Here is a 20,196-nt window from a genome sequence, read left to right as displayed (position 1 = left end):
AGGGAAAATCTATTGAAAAGAAGCAGCTTGGACTCCTCATGCATAGAAGGAAGCATGAGGTCAGTCCGCTGCCCCCCCCCCCCCAGGTTGGCAGAGGCAGTGTAGCGCCCAGGATTACATTAGATAATTGACACTGGGTGAAAAAATGGGATAAAAAAAGAAGAATCTTTTGTCTTGTTAAATGTTAACACAAAACAAGACTGTGTGAGAGAGGGCGAGAGAGAGTGGGGGACATGGTATTGTAATGGTATTGGGACAACTCTAGAGTGAGAGTGGGGGACATGGTATTGTAATGGTATTGGGACAACTCTAGAGTGAGAGTGGGGGACATGGTATTGTAATGGTATTGGGACAACTCTAGTGAGAGTGGGGGACATGGTATTGTAATGTTATTGGGACCACTCTAGAGAGAGTGGGGGACATGGTATTGTAATGTTATTGGGACAACTCTAGAGAGTGTGGGGGACATGGTATTGTAATGGTAGGACAACTCTAGAGAGAGTGGGGGACATGGTATTGTAATGGTATTGGGACAACTCTAGAGAGTGGGGGACATGGTATTGTAATGGTAGGACAACTCTAGAGAGAGTGGGGGACATGGTATTGTAATGGTATTGGGACAACTCTAGAGAGTGTGGGGGACATGGTATTGTAATGGTAGGACAACTCTAGAGAGAGTGGGGGACATGGTATTGTAATGGTATTGGGACAACTCTAGAGAGAGTGGGGGACATGGTATTGTAATGGTATTGGGACAACTCTAGAGAGAGTGGGGGACATGGTATTGTAATGGTAGGACAACTCTAGAGAGAGTGGGGGACATGGTATTGTAATGGTATTGGGACAACTCTAGAGAGAGTGGGGGACATGGTATTGTAATGGTATTGGGACAACTCTAGAGAGTGGGGGACATGGTATTGTAATGGTAGGACAACTCTAGAGAGAGTGGGGGACATGGTATTGTAATGGTATTGGGACAACTCTAGAGAGAGTGGGGACATGGTATTGTAATGTTATTGGGACAACTCTAGAGAGAGTGTGGGGGACATGGTATTGTAATGGTAGGACAACTCTAGAGAGTCAATCGGAAAAACTCTCTGTGCATGTTAACCATGTTTACCTGTCTTTCCTAGAGCCGCTGCGTGAGCGGGAAAGTGAGTTGGACGAGGAACGTGACCTGGATCTGGAACTGGAGCCAGTGAAACTGCTGCCACTGCCACTCACGCTGCCACTCACTGTCCGCCTGGGAGAGAGATAGATAATAATAATAAGCTTTATTTATATAGCACCTTTCATATAGGGTTGCAGTTCAAACTGCTTCACAGGCAGGACATACATCAGGTGCTTTACAGTTAGGTCCCTAGGGATAGAGAGAGAGAGACAGACAGAGAGACACACACGCAAGCACGATTTGTGGGAATCTAGTATGAAAACATAAATTCTGTCTGATACAATATCACTGCAGTGAGAAGGGAAGGCAGTTCAAGAGACCAGCACATACATGTTACCTGCTTTTGGCAATAACTGCCATAGACATTATATAAAGGCTAGATGGCTCAAGGCAGCGATCTTGCTGAGGGGCTACAGTACAGTATGTTCTATGGCAGCTCAAACTAAAATAGTCATAACTAGCTCAAATCTTGACAGATTTAGAAACGGGTTGGTTTATTACAAAAGTTAATGATTCAGGATGCTTATCTGCTTAATGCTATTTTTTATAGGAACGTCATATAAAAGCATACAAGTATGCAGACGTCTCTGACGTTTATAACAAACCAAACTGTTTGAAAATCGGTTGAAAATTGAGAAAGTTATGGCTTTTAAAAAAGTACATGCGCCATAGAGCAACGTTTTTGGCCGGAAATGCTTTGGCCATGTCTCGGGACCCCCGTCCCGCCAATGCACAGGGACAATGCACATTAATCAACATGTCAGTTTTCTAATCCATGTAAATGAGCCAGAGTTAGCCATATAGCCATCTGTAGTCCCTGAGCAGGCTCTTAAAAGTGGTAATAATAAGGAACAGTAGTGTCGTGGCTCTGTGTGTCAAACTGGGATTTCCATTGCAATGCCAAGTCATGTAAGTTTGGCTCCTTAATAGAGTAAAATGCTCATACATTTGAAGTCTGAATTCTTGTCTGGCCTCATTTGTGTACCGTTTTCTGAGCATGTACAGATCCTGCAGATTTCCTTAACCCATTTTAGGCGGGAACCTTTTTTGGTGTTTAAAACATTGTTATAATTTAGCTATTGAAAAATTGCAGATCTACAAGCTCATAGTGCGCCACCGCGCTACGAGCTTGTAGGTCTGCTATTCTTTTTAAATTGTGAAAATATTAATTTCTGAAAACTGGAGGATTTAGAAGATTAAAAAAAAAATTCGAGGTCAGGCCTCATACCTGAAATGAGACGATGGAAAATCTAGCCAAATCTGAACAGAGGCCTCCATGTAATACTAGTCCTGTGTCATTTATAGCATTATTCACATGGGACTGGTGCCAACTCACTGGGGTTCTCTAGTATGGCCACGTTAAGACTACAGACAGACGAGTCCTCTTCCACCCACACATTGTTAACAAAATATTTTCCCTTCCATTCCTTCCTTTGGTTGAACAGACAAAGAAGATTTAATATCAGCTATGAGATATATTACCTCAGATAAGCGAGGGACGTCCTCTTGCAATGCAAACTAAAGGTGTGTTGGAAAATATGTTCCGCAGTAGAGGGAAGTAAAAGTGGAAACACAATGGCAGGCTGCCAAAATTCATAGCATACTATCTAGGACAGGGGTGCCCTGTCGAAGGTAGATTGCGATCTACCAGGAGATCACAACGGCTGTGCAGGTAGATCACATGACATGCTCCTACAAATATATAATTTAAATATAAAAACTGCCCCTTGAATTGATTGATTTATTGACATCCAAAAGGGCCCGACAAACCCTACCAATTCCATTTCCTCCTCTATTTCCAATTCCAAGTGCGTTTGTCTTATTAATGTAATGAGTCCCGGGATGCAGGGATGGTCTTTTAGATGAGTCCCAGGGACATTGTATGAGTCCCACTTCAACGACGTTAGGACTAGTCATATTTTGCCATTTTTACAAATTGCAGCATTTAACTCCCATTTTATATGGTTTTAATGTGGTTATATCCATGTAGAAAAAAGAAGAAGAGATGATTATTATAACTAAAGCTAGCAAAATAAACTAGAATAAAATACAGTACAGTAGTGCATCCCGTTGATGCAGAGGTCATTGTTGTTGTGCGTCCCTTAACCATAAACGGCGTTTTGGGATGCACCCTATTTTAATCTCTCTTTGTAACTCTTCCCCATGAATCAAAGTTAGTACTTATTGTCCCTCATTTAGCTGTTTGCTTGTGGTGTGTCTTGCCAGATGTCGGTGTCCGGTGTTTATGATCTATATACCAATTACTGAAAAATAAAACATTATGGAAAAGAATGTCAACCGTCTTAAAATGGTATTGATGATGTCCTCGTGTAGGACGATGTAGGTTTTTAGGACGTCATACACTGACTGTCAGTTCATATGTTTCATCATCTGTTAAAATGTATAAGCACTCATGTGTTTCACACTCTCACTGCCCACTCAAAGTACATGCCTGGGAGACTCCAACCAAACGGTGGCATCACTGGCATGCACACAGACAGGTACAAACCCACAGAACGGCTTTCACATTTCCACCCACTCTTTAGCCCACTCCAACTTTGTGGTCTATCCCCAACTATGACTCAACAGCACCTACACCACACAACACACACCAGGAAACACAATCGTGCTTCATCACAATTCTTCATTAACCATGGAGTGACCACATTTGTGACCATATTTCCCCCCATTTTAGCTTGGCTTATGTTATGTAAAGCACTTTGGTCAACTCTGTTGCTCTATAAATAAAGTTGCATTGTATTGGATGGAGTTACCTTGCATGCAACACAAACGTGAAAGCAAAGGATTTATGCTCATGCAAACTCACAAACAAACACACCTACAGAAATATACTCCTGTATATTTCCACTTGTAAAGATTAGTTGGATAAACTAAAGACCAGTAAATATATTTGGAAATAAAGTACGTAAATAAATCATAATAAAGCAGTGTGTTTTGTTGATGGTCTGTATCATTATAATGTATAGTCTAGCCAAGAATAGATGCAACAAATGTTCACAATTTAAGAGTTCTTCGGGTTCAGCCTCCTACAGTAAATAAATGGTACAGTACAAAGTGGCCACTGTGTAGGGACGTGTTCCTACCTCCGAGGAGGGTGCTGCTGCCGTTCTTTACGCCTGCCTTCCCTCGGGTTGGGGGGCTTCCCAGGCTCTCTTGGGGCCGGGGGCCTGCCCCCCCCTCCTCCTCCTCCTCCTCCTCCTCCTCCTCCTCCTGCTGCTGCTCCCACAGGTGCTCCTCCTCCTCCTCCTCCGCCAGCGACAGCACCTCCTTCCCGGATGCCGGCGGGAGGCTTGCCCCCCTCCGGTGTCTGTTTGGGAGGCTTCCCCTGCGGTCCGCCGGGCGGCGGGGGGCTGGGGGCCTTCTTCATGGGGGGTTTGTCCCTGCGAGCGGGGGGCATGGCACCGGGCTTCAGCGGCGGGCTTAAGGGGGGGGAGGAGAATGGCGTTCCGTTTGGTCGGGCATGCAAGCATGACAGGCAGGCATTCAAAATGGTAACTATAGCATCACAGGCAAGCCCATGCCATGGCACTGTGCAGCTTTATCTATCCACACTCACACGTTCTCGACCCTAAGTCTAAACCTGAAAAGTGTCGTCAAAGGAACAATCTTCAGTTCCGTGTTCCGTGTTCGTGTTTCAGAGCTTTTCATGAGCCGTAGCAACAGTCATTGATAACGGACATGTTTCGGCCCTTTTGGCCTTCGTCAGCGCGCGAAGGCCAGAAAACCTTTGCACACTGACGAAGGTCATAAGGGACGAAAGCGCTGTTGTTGGCACATTAAAAGCTTTGATGACACTTTCAGGTCTTTGATCTAAGTACTATGGGTCAAGTCTTTGGACTACTTTATCCACCCGTCACGCCATGCATGACTGAAGCACACGTTACATATATGTGAGAACGTGTAGAAGGATATAATCCAGATTATGGATGAGTATGGATGAGTATACTGTAGGAAGGCATAGATTTGGCGTTACCCTTTAGCCGGTGGAGGAGGCAGGTCTGTTTTATTCTTGGCGACTCTCGGTGCTGCAGGACCCGGTGATGGAGAGGTGGAGAATGATCGTGATCTACAAAACAACAAAACAATTCATTTCCAATTGGTTTGCACGCGATTTGCAATCTATTAATTATTATTACATTTACTGGAGGACATGAGTGTGAATTTGGGTACATTTCAGGACACAGACACATCAAAGTGTACCTGGAGCGGCTGCCACTGAAGGAGCTACGCTGAGAGGAGTGGCTGGAGTAAGAGCTGAACGAGGAGGAACGTGAGCGAGAGCGAGAAGAACCGGAACCGGTGTACGATGTGGATCGAGACGAAGACCTGCAAAGCACACAGAAATCATTAAATACATATTTTCTCAACTGCCTGAGTGTCGATCAACAACCAAGTCCCATTGAAGTGTCCGTGAGTTAAGATCAGGACATCATTATATGATCAAATCGTGATAACAAACACAAAGTTTCAGGCCAAACAAAGAATTAGAAAGTTACAACACTTTTTTTTGTTGGTTTTCTTCTGTGTAATTATTTGTTTGGTCCAAAATATTGTGTGTTGTCATGATTTGTCACGACAAGAGTTGGCTTCGTACGACGCTTAAAAGGTCTTTAAATAAATACGTTTTGAAATGTCTATGGGAAAAATGCATTGGGATTCATTTCCTGGGCCTGGTGTCGTCATGAAAGGGGGCGGGACTGCGACACTCTATAGTCATGTGCTCAAGACGGATATGTCCGATATTTACTATCCTAATTGGCTAACATCGGCTTTCAAAGTTTGCAGGATTGGCCAGTTTTGAACAAATAGCCTCAAATCATGAACGCAGCGTGCAATTTACGTGAAATCTTTCACACACTTTCCTACTAGGCTGAGGAATACATCAAACTCTTTTCACATTGGCCTGTTATAGCGCACTTGCAAAAAACTTTTTTGGAACAAAATGCCTCAAATCATCAAATTGCCATCAAAGGTGTAAGAACTTTAAGAAGAAATGGCACCCTTTTCTCATTGGCCTATTATAGCGCCACTAGGAGGCCACAACCTGACCTGGCCTGGTGGAGACCTGTGCCCTGAGGGGCACTTTTTCTAGTTCTCTCTATCCAGCAATTCCAGCTGACAGATGTGTCTCACTGGGAGGCAAACTGCAGCCGGAATTTGATTGGAATGCATTGTAGTAAATGAGTCAGGTGGACCAGCTTATGAACAAATACTAACGACTTTTCTAAAGTAAACAATAAAATAAAAGACATATCAAACCTTGTTTTCTGCTTTCTTGCTTTTCAATGTGCACACTAAATAATTGTATTAAGGTATCTAAAGAGCTCTCTCCAATGCGCTGAGACTGTCAATCACTGACATCACTGTCACATAAAGGACCAGGACTTTTTTTTTTTGCATTTTTTGTATCGTCGTTTATATTTCTGAGTAAAAAAAAGTAATCAATCAATCACCAATTATTGCGATACTGCCGAGCCAGAAATGATAGCTCGCACTGTTTATACCTAAATCAAATTGCATAGTGTGCACATCAAAAAACAAGTGATCGATTCTTGTATATTTCTCAACCGATTGACTGACAAAGGAGGCAATGGTGAAAAGAGTGTTTGTTCATACACCCGTCCATCCGGCTCACATTGACTGCAATTGCCTCCCATATGAGTCAATATTATATTAATAATATATTATACCTTGGTTTATTTGGCCCCAGATTAGAATCATAAATACGTCCAACAAGTGCTGTATAAGATACGTTTATTACGAGGACATAAGGGCACAATAGCCCTATAAATCCTTTAGCTACCATTTGTTTAACAAGAACAAACATTTATAAATATATTCATAAGTTGAGTTTCTGCCAGAACATGCATGACCTTTCCATAAGAGCACACGTTCCATGTCCATGCTCACCACCACAAATTACATTTGTTTTGGTCTATTTAAATAATCCATGTGATGGTGTGTCCATCTACAACTATTTTCATGTCCCACTCCAATATATTATCCTTCTGACAATAAGTCTATTCATATGCATTTTCGATCCCGACATCTCCACAAGAGTATAGAATAAGAGTATCCAGCTAGACGTCAAAGCAGCTAGCCACGGATGTTTTTCAATGCATCCTCAATGGCAGTGGTCTACTCAACTTAATTAATATTAACTTTAGTGTTTCATGATGAAAGCACACAAGAATTACAATAGATCAGTGGTTCTCAAACAGTGTGCCATCAGACAAGTCCAGGGTTACCGCTTGAGTTTGTGACATCCACACGTTATCATTGCATATAAGTTGAACTATACTAATAGTTATTCATTCAGTGAACCTTTTATTTTGGATTATTATTTGGGAACATTTACAGAGGACTAAGAGTGATGAAGGTGTCTTGAGGTTTTGAACTTTTGACTTTGTGTCTTGGACACACAATATTTGGAAAACCAAGTTTGCAACATAGGGCAGGAATGAATGCTTGTTTTACACGCTAAACTGGCTTCCAGACAAATTCTAAGAAAAGTCCTCAGTAGATAATTACACTGACGGGGATGCCAGGGTCAAAGCGTGTATGGTGTTCGTGACGAAAGTGTCTGTGAGAAGCATCCTACCTGGAGGAGTTGGACAGGGACACAGAGGATGGTGTATGGTGTTCGTGACGAAAGCGTCTGTAAGAAGCATCCTACCTGGAGGAGTTGGACAGGGACACAGAGGATGGTGTATGGTGTTCGTGACGAAAGCGTCTGTAAGAAGCATCCTACCTGGAGGAGTTGGACAGGGACACAGAGGATGGTGTATGGTGTTCGTGACGAAAGTGTCTGTAAGAAGCATCCTACCTGGAGGAGTTGGACAGGGACACAGAGGATGGTGTATGGTGTTCGTGACGAAAGCGTCTGTAAGAAGCATCCTACCTGGAGGAGTTGGACAGGGACACAGAGGATGGTGTATGGTGTTCGTGACGAAAGCGTCTGTAAGAAGCATCCTACCTGGAGGAGTTGGACAGGGACACAGAGGATAGTGTATGGTGTTCGTGATGAAAGCGTCTGTAAGAAGCATCCTACCTGGAGGAGTTGGACAGGGACACAGAGGATCCAGATGGCCGGTGTCGCCTCCGGCCTCGCTGGGGGGAACCCACCCCCGGACGTCTCCTCGGGGACTTTGACCTCCGCCACGGGTCCTTCCATTCGTCTGGTCGCCTCATTAGAGGAGTAGTGGCGTCCTTCTTCGGCGGGGGTTCCATTGGCCCCCCTGGCCTGCCGGAGCTGAGGACCAAAGGGGAGGATGATGAAGTGGACGATGGAAATGCAGCGTAAATTGTAAAAGGGAGGGGCGTAATGATGAAGATTAGATGTACCTTTCACCTTTTTGCATTGTGCTTCTGGTCTGTTGTGGTGCATATGAAAGGTAAGCCATGGCTTAGAGCAAGGGCTTACGATGAAAAACCACTGTGCAAAAGCATGTCTAGAGTCAAAGACGTAGATAGAACTAGTCTCCTTAGCCCAAAACCTTCCTCTAGTGATCAATTAACTTTCAGCGGATCCTGTGGTGGTAAAAGTGTTTTCCACACCTCCTACACATAGCATGTCTTGGCTACCTTTACCCCCAAGTAACTTTCCCTGTGGTAACAAAGGTGATCATTTCATACACCCTCATACAGGTAAAAAAGATAACTGTAAAGTGGGAAGGATTATGTTTAAGGATCAAGTATGATTTTTATCTTTTATGAAGATCAGTCACTGAACAGAAAATTACAATCTCTTGTGGCAAGGTATTACAATGCCATAGGACACGAGGTGTGTAAGCAGAGGTTTCAGGTGATGCTGGCATTCAAAGCAAACAAAGGTATAGCTTTTAACCCCCATATCTTGCAAGTATGATCGAACCCTACAAACACACTCAGATCAGCCAACACAAGGAAGCTGAAAGTACCTTCACTAAAAACGCCGGGACAACGCTCCACACGTCCCAAACCCTTCTCCCTTCTGGCTCCAAAACTATGGAATGCACTTCCCATTACAATCAGAAGTAAGCAGCCTCACTCCCCATCTTCCGCCATAGTCTTTTTATGTATGTGATGTCTTGCCATGCTTTTGTTCTTGCTTAAGCTTGAGCTTGTAGATCGTCTATTTTCACTACTATTTTTTTTTTATTATCCCACGATTTTGCAACCCATTTTTTCACCCGGTGTCAATTATCTAATGTAATCCTGGGGCTAGAGGAAGTGTCCCCAGAGGACAATGCTGATTGATGTGAAATGCCATTAGGGTAGACGAGTTCATGTTTTGATGGTTGAGAACAGCTTAAACGTTTACACTGTGTACACTTACTGAGCACACTTCCCAGACACTGCTTTGACATATAGAAAATGTTGTTGCTCTAGTTTTTGAGGGGCGCCAGCCCCTCCTACACACAGCTCTGTGTTTTGAGCTTTGGAATGAGCTGCCTCTGCACATAAGAGGCAGGGGCAGCTCATCATTCCAACGCTCACGCCGTTCAAGTGTTTAAATCACGCCTAAATTATTTGGCATTCCCAAGCATAGTATGAGTTGTTTTTTGTTGAAAGTGACACTGTGTGTATGTTGTATGTTTTTAAATGAAGTTGTGCTATATGAATAAAGGTGGTATGGTATGGTTGCTATGCATAAATAAAGGTGGTATGGTAGCTATAAAGGTGGTATGGTAGCTATAAAGGTGGTATGGTATGGGTTATATTAGCCTTTTATTGGTCACTTCATTAGACTTTCCAGTTTCTCCTTGATCTTCTTAGGAAGTGGGTACTGTGTTTACGAATGTCCCTGTTATTGTCTCGTAGTTGTCGTTACTGGCAGAGCTGTGTGACATTATTTGCTTCTCTTGGCCAGTTCACACTTGTAAAAGAGACTTTTTTTGGTTGGCTGACAGCGTAAAATAGAAGGGAATCGTGAAACAAATGCAAGCACCTGGACATACGTGGGAGCTGTATCCTGGACAAGATGTTTATACCGAGTGGGCAGTGACTGGCAGCGCCACCTGGTGGTCACCAGTTTTGGCTCTTGTTGCCACCGAAGCCCATTATAAATAAAAGAAAGAAAATGTAATTCTATTGTGCATGTCTTCACCTGCACACCAGATTAGAGGAATTTTATAAAAATGGATAAAAAAAAAATAAAAAAAAAAGAATATAAACATATCGTCGCTGGCAATCAGTGCATGCTTGGATTAATCTCGTTTTATCGTCCCTGGCATTTTTGTTAATAAGCTCTGTTATTAAACCTGCCTTTGGGAGTTTCCATAGCAGAGGGACCAATAATATTTATGAATCGAGAGCATAAATTCGAGGCTTAGGCAAGCAAAGTTTGTCGATAACATCTGTCCAAATATTTGTTGTAGGAAATGTGCAAGGTGTGACGCTTGCAACCTACCAAGAGTGCACAGACGCACATTTTGTTCCACTCCATGTTAATGAATGCAGCCGTTGCTCACTAGCCACGCACAGACACTCCACACGCACAGACACTCCACACGCACAGACCCTCCGCACGCACAGACCCTCCACACGCACAGACCCTCCGCACGCACAGACCCTCCGCACGCACAGACCCTCCACACGCACAGACCCTCCGCACGCACAGACCCTCCACACGCACAGACCCTCCGCACGCACAGACCCTCCGCACGCACAGACCCTCCACACGCACAGACCCTCCGCACGCACAGACCCTCCGCACGCACAGACCCTCCGCACGCACAGACACTCCACACGCACAGACCCTCCGCACGCACAGACCCTCCGCACGCACAGACACTCCACACGCACAGACACTCCACACGCACAGACCCTCCGCACGCACAGACACTCCACACGCACAGACCCTCCGCACGCACAGACACTCCACACGCACAGACCCTCCGCACGCACAGACACTCCACACGCACAGACCCTCCGCACGCACAGACACACGCGAGAACAATTAATGGCGTGATTGGTGCTTTTGTTGTCGGGTTCCCTGCGTAACTGGATATTCCCTACTGTAAGAAAAACTTCTTTAGAAAACTGTCACTTCCAAATAATGCATGAGTGATTTCCACTTCCTGCCAGGACAAAGTGGAAAAAGTGAAATTAGTTGTTAAATGTTTTCATGTGATAAGGTAATGGTGGATAAGAGTCAACACACGTCAATGTGTGCAAGGACACAACGTTGCACAATCTCTCTTTCTGACACACACGGGTAAGCCCTTCCCCTATCCCTAGTGTGAAAAATTCCAGAGGTGTGATGCAAGCGCAAACACGCAATCGTGTCACAGTTCATCTCATCCGTCTAAAAATAGAAACACAACACAAGCGCTATAAATAGCTCATGTGCTATTAATGGCTCTGGAATATGATGCCTATTCAACGGGGCACCTCCTGTTCAAAGCCAAGCGGTAAATCAATACAGGAAATGTTTCATAAAGCCAACAGGGGACATCCTATTAGAGCAAAAGATACCAGGCTATTTATAGAACTAGAGTAGGTCAGTTTATTCATTCACCAAACGGGTGATTTACTACACAATAAAAACAATAAAACACCCCTTTCCAAAGACTTCCTTCCTTGTTTGCTTAAGTGCGACACTAGCACATGATCTGATGGCTTGGGAATTTTGAAAGTGAACTCTATCTTGCAGAACACATTTTGGTGGATATTCTGGATTTGACGTGATACTTACTATTTACTCGATACAGAAATGTCTGCATTCAGCCCAGACTATTCTTCCAGGCAGTGAAAGTAGCAATACTTTGGAACATTGGCCATCTATTTATCTCATTTTTGTGTGTAAAAAAACCATAGGTGGTGCATTAATGTACCGATAATCAAAACTGTGTAGACCCTAGACAGTGCACTGCTGCTATGACTGGTGCATTCACTGGCTAACTTCATACTCTTAAACCACCACACATTTTCTTTCTCTCTACTATACAACCATTTAGCAAAAGTTGCTAAATGCATCACTGCACTATACAGTCTTAAAAAGGAGAAAATCGACTCAATCTTTTTTCAATGTTTTTCGACTCATGCAAATTCTAAACATGGGTGCAAGTTGTGCTGCTTAAAGGAATGCATAGTGGCGTTCTCCTCAACTGCTGCACTGCCATACGTCGATATTCGGCCTCGATTTATCGATTAGCCAAATAGTGAGTCATTCACATCCCTAGTCCTTACTTATCACATTGAGTTTCTGCACAATGAAGTCAACTAAAGGCTGTATTTAGAATGCTAAGACTCTCAAGGCAAAGCGTGCCTTGTCTTTAATAGCAGTTGGCCGAGGGCCAGAGAGACAAACTGTCTACCTACCAGAATACGCATTTACGCCTCAAGTGCAAAATGACAACATATTATTAACCTAGCTATGACGGATAGTTTTGTACCCCGAGGAGAATGTCTAAACATCGGCTGGGTGAACAGGAAGAAATTCCACATTGCCTGTGGTAGGTACGTAGGGTTGCATAAGCGTAAGCATAAGTTCCATAAGCGTTGCATGATAAGTCACTCATGCCAATGAGTGACGGCGAACGCTTATGCAACCCTACGTACTAGAGACCAGCGGATGGCGGATTTAGCCGCAGTTTAGGGTCGGTTTAGGGTCAATGGAATATATTATTAATTAATATCGGATAAACCGCGGGTGAAATAATGCTGGAAATAAATTAATGGCATCAATCTATTAGGTTTTATAACTTTTAAAATGGAAATAAATTAATGACATCTATCTATATTCGATAGGCTTATAATATAGTTTTTAAAAGGCACAGAATCTCGGCGTGCGTTAGTAGTAGTATTTTAATATTTTCCATCAGGCACAAATTAGACGCCATTATTGGCTAAGAAGGACCACAACAACGAGTGGTCTGCTAGCTGCAAGGCTAACAGGCAGCTGAGAGTATGAAAGAAACTTGATTGATAAGTCACTCATGCCAACATGAGTGACGTCGAACGCTTATGCAACCCTACGTACCTACCATAAGTTCCATAAGCATAAGTTATTAAGTTTCATAAGCGTTGCATGATAAGTCACTCAATGCCAACATGAGTGACGTCGAACGCTTATGCAACCCTACTTACCTAACACAGGTGCAGCAGTTAGCTGCACGCATGTTAATTAATTGGAAAAACAGTGGTAAAGGCAGCCGCAAACAGAAGGGCGTTTTAAAAGGCAGCCCACCTGCAGTTTATATAATATAAATATAATAATTCATTATTAGTGTATGTTCTCATAGCAAACAACATTCCTGTCAAACAGTCTGTGGGACTACGAGCCAATGGGAACAGCGCTTGGATTCCCGGGGCGCGGGTGGCCTTTGAAAGTGCGGGCCGGCCCGTCACCCATCGCTGAACGCAACAGAAGAACAAGGTGTTGGCTTCCAGGAAAGGAAAAAAAAACAATTGATAGTGCATCTGAAAATCATTTGGTTAGAACTATTTCATTATTCATTCAAAACTATGTTGGGTGGTAACTAACTACACAAGTTCTAAGCACGGCAACACTTTCCAATTGAAGGCTCTGAAATACAAACGACTTCTTCCATTACCTAGAACACTGGTTCCCAAAATCTTTAGCTCAAGTGTCAAGACCCAAAAGAGAAATGTAACGTTTGTCCGGGACCCACACTAGTGAAATCAGCAGATCACAAGACGTTGCAAATTAGTTTGTAGATCAGCTTATTTTCACCAGTTAAAACACATTGAGTGCCATGGATGGAGATCCCCGTCTTTTAACGTTTTATATTGATTAAGGTTGGTCGCGGTCCTAAGCTGCATCTGGTTAGGTCTGGAAAGCTAGCACGATGAAAAGGCGATGACCCCACCATTTAAAATGGCCATTGACTCACAGTCTGTTTGCCTTTTCCACATGTTTTCATCTCGGATTCTAATCCCGGATTCCGATTATAGTCAAAACTAGAACTGCACTCTGCCGAGTCCTTAAATAGCCTACTAGTGCGCAAGCAGAGCGCACAAGTACTGTCGACCACTACAAACTGTCAAATCTCAGCTTCTCTGTGAAAGAACGTTTGAAATATTGAATTATTAGGTTTAGTATGGTAAAAGTTTCTATCTATAAAATAAATACAGTTCTATCGATTTAGAAGTGTCCTGGATGCCTTTTTAGTTTCTCAAAGAAAAATAAATCATCGATATCTGATGATTTTTTGTTGTTGTAATTAATACGGATGAGTGACGGCTTTCGATGGTGACGTATATGTCAATCAGTGTCGGGTGGAATAAAGAAAATGCCTCTATGTATATGTATATGTAATTTGTAAGTTGATTAGCGGTATACTGTGGTTACTTTGCGTATGCCCCGTTTGATGCGTATGTATCGTAGCAGCATATGACGTCAGGGTATAACTGGTACAACTAGCTCTCAATGATGACTTAATAAAGATGTGGATTAAAGGACCCAATGCCAGGGTGTAATTGGTTTTCGATGGTGACGTAATGACGATATGTTTTAGTGTCGGGAGGATTAAAGGTAATGCCCCTGTGTATACATGTATGTAATCTGACACCACTGCCATATCAAGCACAAGTAGTCATTAGGTCATACGCTGGCACAGCGCATACGCATCAAACATCGACGCACTGGACGAAAACTATCACTTGCGCGCTCTGCTTGCGCAAGTAACAACCTTTATTTACACCTGACCTACAGGGCACTGGAGCAGTAGGTCAGGTGTAGCTAGTTATCTTAATGGTACCTCTCAGTAATGGCTGTACCCAGGGCACCCCCCTCTGAGGATTTGTCTATAGAAACAGTATTTCGTGTTTCTACTCTCCGAGCTACCTACTTACAGCTCCCATGATGCATTTTGCAGACATGCATTGGCCTATGCATTACATCACCCAATTCAAAATGTTAAGTTTGCCGTTTTGCCATTTACAGAGCAAACAAGGACAATATCTTAGTAGCTATACTAGCTAAAAACTACAAGAAAGGTTATAGTTTTCAAATTCACACAATTTACTCCAGCCAAATCCTCAAACCGTAGTAGGCGCATTTATTTACTGACAAAAAAACCAAACTGTGTAGATACTAACTAGACAGTGCACTGCTGCTATGACTTCTCTGCTGCATTCACTGGCTAACTTCATACTCTTTCATCACCACCACATTTAGGTCCTTACTTATCATCACATTGAATTTCTGCACACTGAAGACAAGGCTATATTTATAATGTCAAGACTCTTCAGAGCACTGTTGTGGCACCGCTAAAAGGTATAAAGTAAAAGTATGCCTCGTCTTAAATAGCAGTTGGCACAGAGCCATCTACCAAAATATGCATTTGACTTATGGTTGGCCTCAGAGAAAAAATAACACATTCAATTCTTATAATCCTAGCTATGACAGATGGTTTTGCACCCTGAGGAGACTCTCTAAGCATCGGCTGGGTGAGGAGGAAGAAATTCCACATGGCCTGTGGTTTTATGATGACGCCTGACGGACGCCAGTCCACGAACATTTTATGAACTGTCAGCCGGTCCGTGACAAAAGGAACCCCTGACCTAGAACATAAACTGATTTGTTTAATTTTTTAGACAGCACATTGTAGATAGAAAGTTGAGGGCAGGTGGGGGCGAAGGACATGCAATACTGGTCTCTAGCTGGACAACCACACAATCCACCTGCAAGATAGGATATAAATGCACCATTTACCAAGAGTTTAAAATGACCTCTTTGTATTGGTTGTTCTGATCACTTTGTCTAAAATAGAAAACACACTTTGTGCATTTCAGTTCATTGTTAAGGATTATCAGTCTATAGAAGCAACAGTATTCAGTGTTCCTACTCTCCAAGCTACCTACTTACAGCTCCCAGTGCCAAAACAAAATGTTTTAAGTTAAGATCGATATTAGTATTTTGCCATTTACAGAGCAAACAAGGACAATATCTTAAACTATTCTGTACGGGAACCCCTTTTGGTGTTTAAAGCATTTTGTTATACTTTAGCTTTTGAAAAATAGCAGATCTACAAGCTCAGATCTACAAGCGCAGCCGCACTACAAGCTTGTGTCCCTACACACATAAATGTGACGTGCACTGTAACGTCATTGAACTGTTCAACAGTAAGATTGTTTGTGATGAGTGTGCACAATTCCTTTCCACTTATAATGCCACGGCCAATCACAGATGACTGCCTACAATCCCAACTGGAGACATTTACAAAGAACGAAAGCCCATTAACTCCCTAGTCCCCACACAGAAATATGCATACTACACACAGTGTGTAATGGCTGCAAACAGAATAATCTATCTAATAATTCTAACAATGTCTGAATGTCTGTCTGTCTGTCTGTCTGAATGTCACTGACAGCGCGTTCTCATTAACTGCACGAATCACTCCCACTTTTCACACAGGCATGGACCATAATTATATGGACGGCGTAACGGAGCCCTTTTTCCCATTTCACACATTAATGATTAATAATGAATTTATTAGTGAATTAACCTCGCACCTCCGTCCCTTAGCGACACCTGCATCACAGGCCACCGTTCTCACCGTTACCCCACTGGCATGCTTCCTCTAGCTACCGCTGCAACACAACAAAATGTGCCCTATACAATTTGGCGCCGTGTGTGTGTGTGTGTGTGTCTCCTAATAGACAGCACAGCCGTTTATCCGTTTATTTATCCGTGGTCTATCTCCGACCGAGCCACACTATTAGCACACATCTCTCCATGCCAAATAAAATCTGCACGATCCCACAATCCGGCTAGGCTACATTTTACCGATTTTACCGATGTATTTCACTGTACAAAAATTGTTTTTACATCACTCCTACCCCCTCAGGCCAGGAGGCGGTGTGTGTGTGTGTGTGTGTGTGTGTGTGTGTGTGTGTGTGTGCGCGCGCGTGTGTGAGAGGGACGGTAAACACTCAACACTTCTACTAAAGAAAGAGGCAGCGATGGCGCCATAAGTCCATATCCATACATTCGGGGACATAAATTGCGCAAAATACTTTTAAACATGATGGCAGCAGCTTACTGCATTCTCCTAGCTGTTGTGTGCTAAGCTACATTAGCATAGGAACGGAACCACAACAGTGTTGGCCAATCACCAGGGTTGCCACATTGACTGAAGAGGGAAACAAGCAACCAGGTCTATGAAAATGTTAACAGGCCAGATAAAGTCAGAAAATCCGAAAATAAATCTACAATAAGCAACAATATAGCTGACTGTCAAACATCATTGTCCAATGTTGTTTTAGAGCAGTGGTTCTCAAACATTTTCATGTCATGGACCACTAATATTATATATATATATATATATATATATATATATATATATATATATATATATATATATATATATATATATATATGTATATATAATATATATATTTACTATATATATATTTGCTGTTCATATATTCAGAACGGGTAAGGACTAGTCTGTAATAATTTTATATAGTTTGTATCGTTGATTAGTCTCCTTTACAACTTGTAAGGATCATGCAATCGTGGGATGAGTAACACAGCTGAACTTGTGGGTGCATCACCCAATATGCTTCTGTTGGTTTTCACTCTTGTTTTGAGAGACCTACCTGCCCACACACACACACCCGCGGGTCACACATACCTCCTGCCAGCGGGCTAGCACGAACACCCTGCCAGGTGCCAGCAGGTGCGTGCTACCTGCACGTGTGTGGCAGTCACACACCTGTGACTGACATTATCTCAGAGAATCAGTTCTAAAAATAACTTTGGCGCAACGCAGAAAGGACTCTAAATAACTTTCTAGAAAACACTTTGTGTGGCACAGCATTAATGGATCATTGATCATTGTACCTGTCATTGTGATTCTATGAAAGACACGCACAGGCGGGAAATATGCTAGGTTTGTATTAACTGCAAACAGCAGTGGCAGTCATGCATTACAGGGCTCGAAATTAACTTTTTTACTTGGTAGCACTGGTGCTCCCAAATTCAGAATGAAGGAGCACCAGAAAAAAATTAGGAGCACCCACCAAAATTTTACGAGCACCAATATGTAATCGATTTTTTACATTCATTATTATTACACTTGTAGCCTACAGCAGTGGTTCCCAACATTTTTCATGTCAAGCACCCTCAAATTGACACTCATTAGCCCACGGACCCCCATTTGAAAATATATGCCAGGGACCCCCATATGAGAAGATTTTTACGGCTCTAGCAGTGATTTTCAGTTATTTACATTTCAAGGACCCCCAGTTTGACCTGAATTAGGCTACCGTTCCCCATTTCTATCTCTGGGACCCATAAAATCAAAGTTAATTTAACTGAGTGTACAAATGTACAGTGAAATTGGTTTACCCATAGTATGTAGTACACTCTCAGAGTTTCAGACCCATAAGGGTCCATTTAGTTCCTAACTATCATTTAACCGAGGACCCCTAGGGATCCCCGGACCCCACTTTGGGAACCACTGGCCTACAAGCCAGTTGGTATGAGATGCTATTTTTGTGGCAATAAACCAGTTGAAAATATAATTAAATTCTAAATACTGTCTCTGCTATAATTTCTGAATTTGTAAATGGCTACAAAACCCTTTGTTTTATGTAGGCCTGCTTTTTGATTGAAGTAAAAAAAATAAAATATATATATATATATATATATATATATAGGCCTACTGTATATATTTATGAGAAGTTATTTTCATAACGTCATCATAAATGTGTGTGTGTGACTCCACACATTCCATTCAATTGAGCCCTTTTGTTGTCTCTCACAGCTGAGGACCTCAGGTCCAGCTGATGTTGATCACCCAATCAGTCCACGGACTGACGGGAGGTTAGAGGAAGTAGAAGAAGCCAAGGAGATATTTCTTTAAACAATCATAACTCTGGACAGGAATGGACTAGGAACTTACTTTTTTTTTGACATGCTCAGATCTTTATGGTCTACAAGTTTAAATCATCTCGCGGGAGGGAACCGGCCCGCGACACTTTCGGTCACGATCGTTTTGGTCGCACTACAGTCAGGCATGCAAACAGGCCCAAGGTGAAAAAGGTGACAGTGTGCGGGGCCGACGCTGTGCCGCGGCGCAAATCTTTTGAGCGTTTATCAGTACTAAACCCACTTTTTTTTTGGGGGGGGGGGGGTCGTGGGGGACAGTATATACTGCACTTAAGAGTCATCAGCACAAATCTATTACTCTCAGTATGTAGAAAGATGTTCAAATGAATTACTTCCTGTACTAGCCCTCCTCCCTGGCCTGTGTGTCTGTGTTAGGCTGTGCAACAGTGACACTTGGTGGTGAACAAATGCTATAACGCTATGTTCGTGCTCGGACACAGCCAGGGACACAGGGACACAGCCAGGGACAGACCCAATGACACAGGGACACAGCCAGGGACAGACCCAATGACACAGGGACACAGCCAGGGACAGACCCAATGACACAGGGACACAGCCAGGGACAGACCCAATGACACAGGGACACAGCCAGGGACAGACCCAATGACACAGCCACACACACATACTGTAGCTGTCTATAGTGTGGTTGAGTGGCTGCACCACTCAAAAATGACAGATGATTATTTACTAAATCAGTACAAATCTAGTCATTATTGATCAAGATGTTAACATTCATGTCCCGATAGTCATAGAACAATTAATTTACTCCAACAGGAGCACTAGCCCCTCGAGGAGCACTAGCCCCTCCTATATTCAGTAGATTTGTGTCCTAAATGCCATTGACAATGAATGGAGAATAATTGTCATATCTCGGCTTTTTATCCTACACAATCCTACACATTCATTGTCACAAAAATGACAATGAATGGATGATGTATGATTATAAGAGTGCCGCTCACTTCACACGGGTGTGATTAAAAAAAAAACAGGTCCAGCACTCGCACTCCCATCTCAAAATCCCTTACAGTTACACTCTTCACATCATGTAAAATAGAAATTATATTCACTGGCAAAATAATAACTTCATAATAATACTACTTCAATATTTTATCCTTAGTCAATTTAAGACATGTAGAGTAACATCCTCTCCTTATTCAAC

The 20,196-nt window shown here is 42.8% G+C and overlaps 1 protein-coding gene across 1 annotated transcript in view; it reads right to left on the bottom strand.

Annotated features, from left to right (window-relative positions):
- zc3h18 (zinc finger CCCH-type containing 18) overlaps nt 1–20,196 on the bottom strand; it is a 46,071-nt gene that overhangs the window by 7,178 nt on the left and 18,697 nt on the right. The window contains exons 10-14 of the mRNA XM_080762524.1: nt 8,244–8,444; nt 5,393–5,518; nt 5,166–5,258; nt 4,276–4,611; nt 1,121–1,243 (exon numbers count right to left, since the gene is read on the bottom strand). Coding sequence (XP_080618650.1) covers nt 1,121–1,243; nt 4,276–4,611; nt 5,166–5,258; nt 5,393–5,518; nt 8,244–8,444 — 879 coding nt within the window. The remainder of the gene's footprint in view (nt 1–1,120; nt 1,244–4,275; nt 4,612–5,165; nt 5,259–5,392; nt 5,519–8,243; nt 8,445–20,196) is intronic.

Source organism: Protomyctophum bolini, assembly GCF_963924005.1.
Source record: "Protomyctophum bolini genome assembly, chromosome: 4".
In the NCBI taxonomy this organism is placed as follows: domain Eukaryota; kingdom Metazoa; phylum Chordata; class Actinopteri; order Myctophiformes; family Myctophidae; genus Protomyctophum; species Protomyctophum bolini.
Note: the sequence above shows the minus strand (reverse complement) of the source record. Positions and strands in the feature narration are given on the sequence as shown.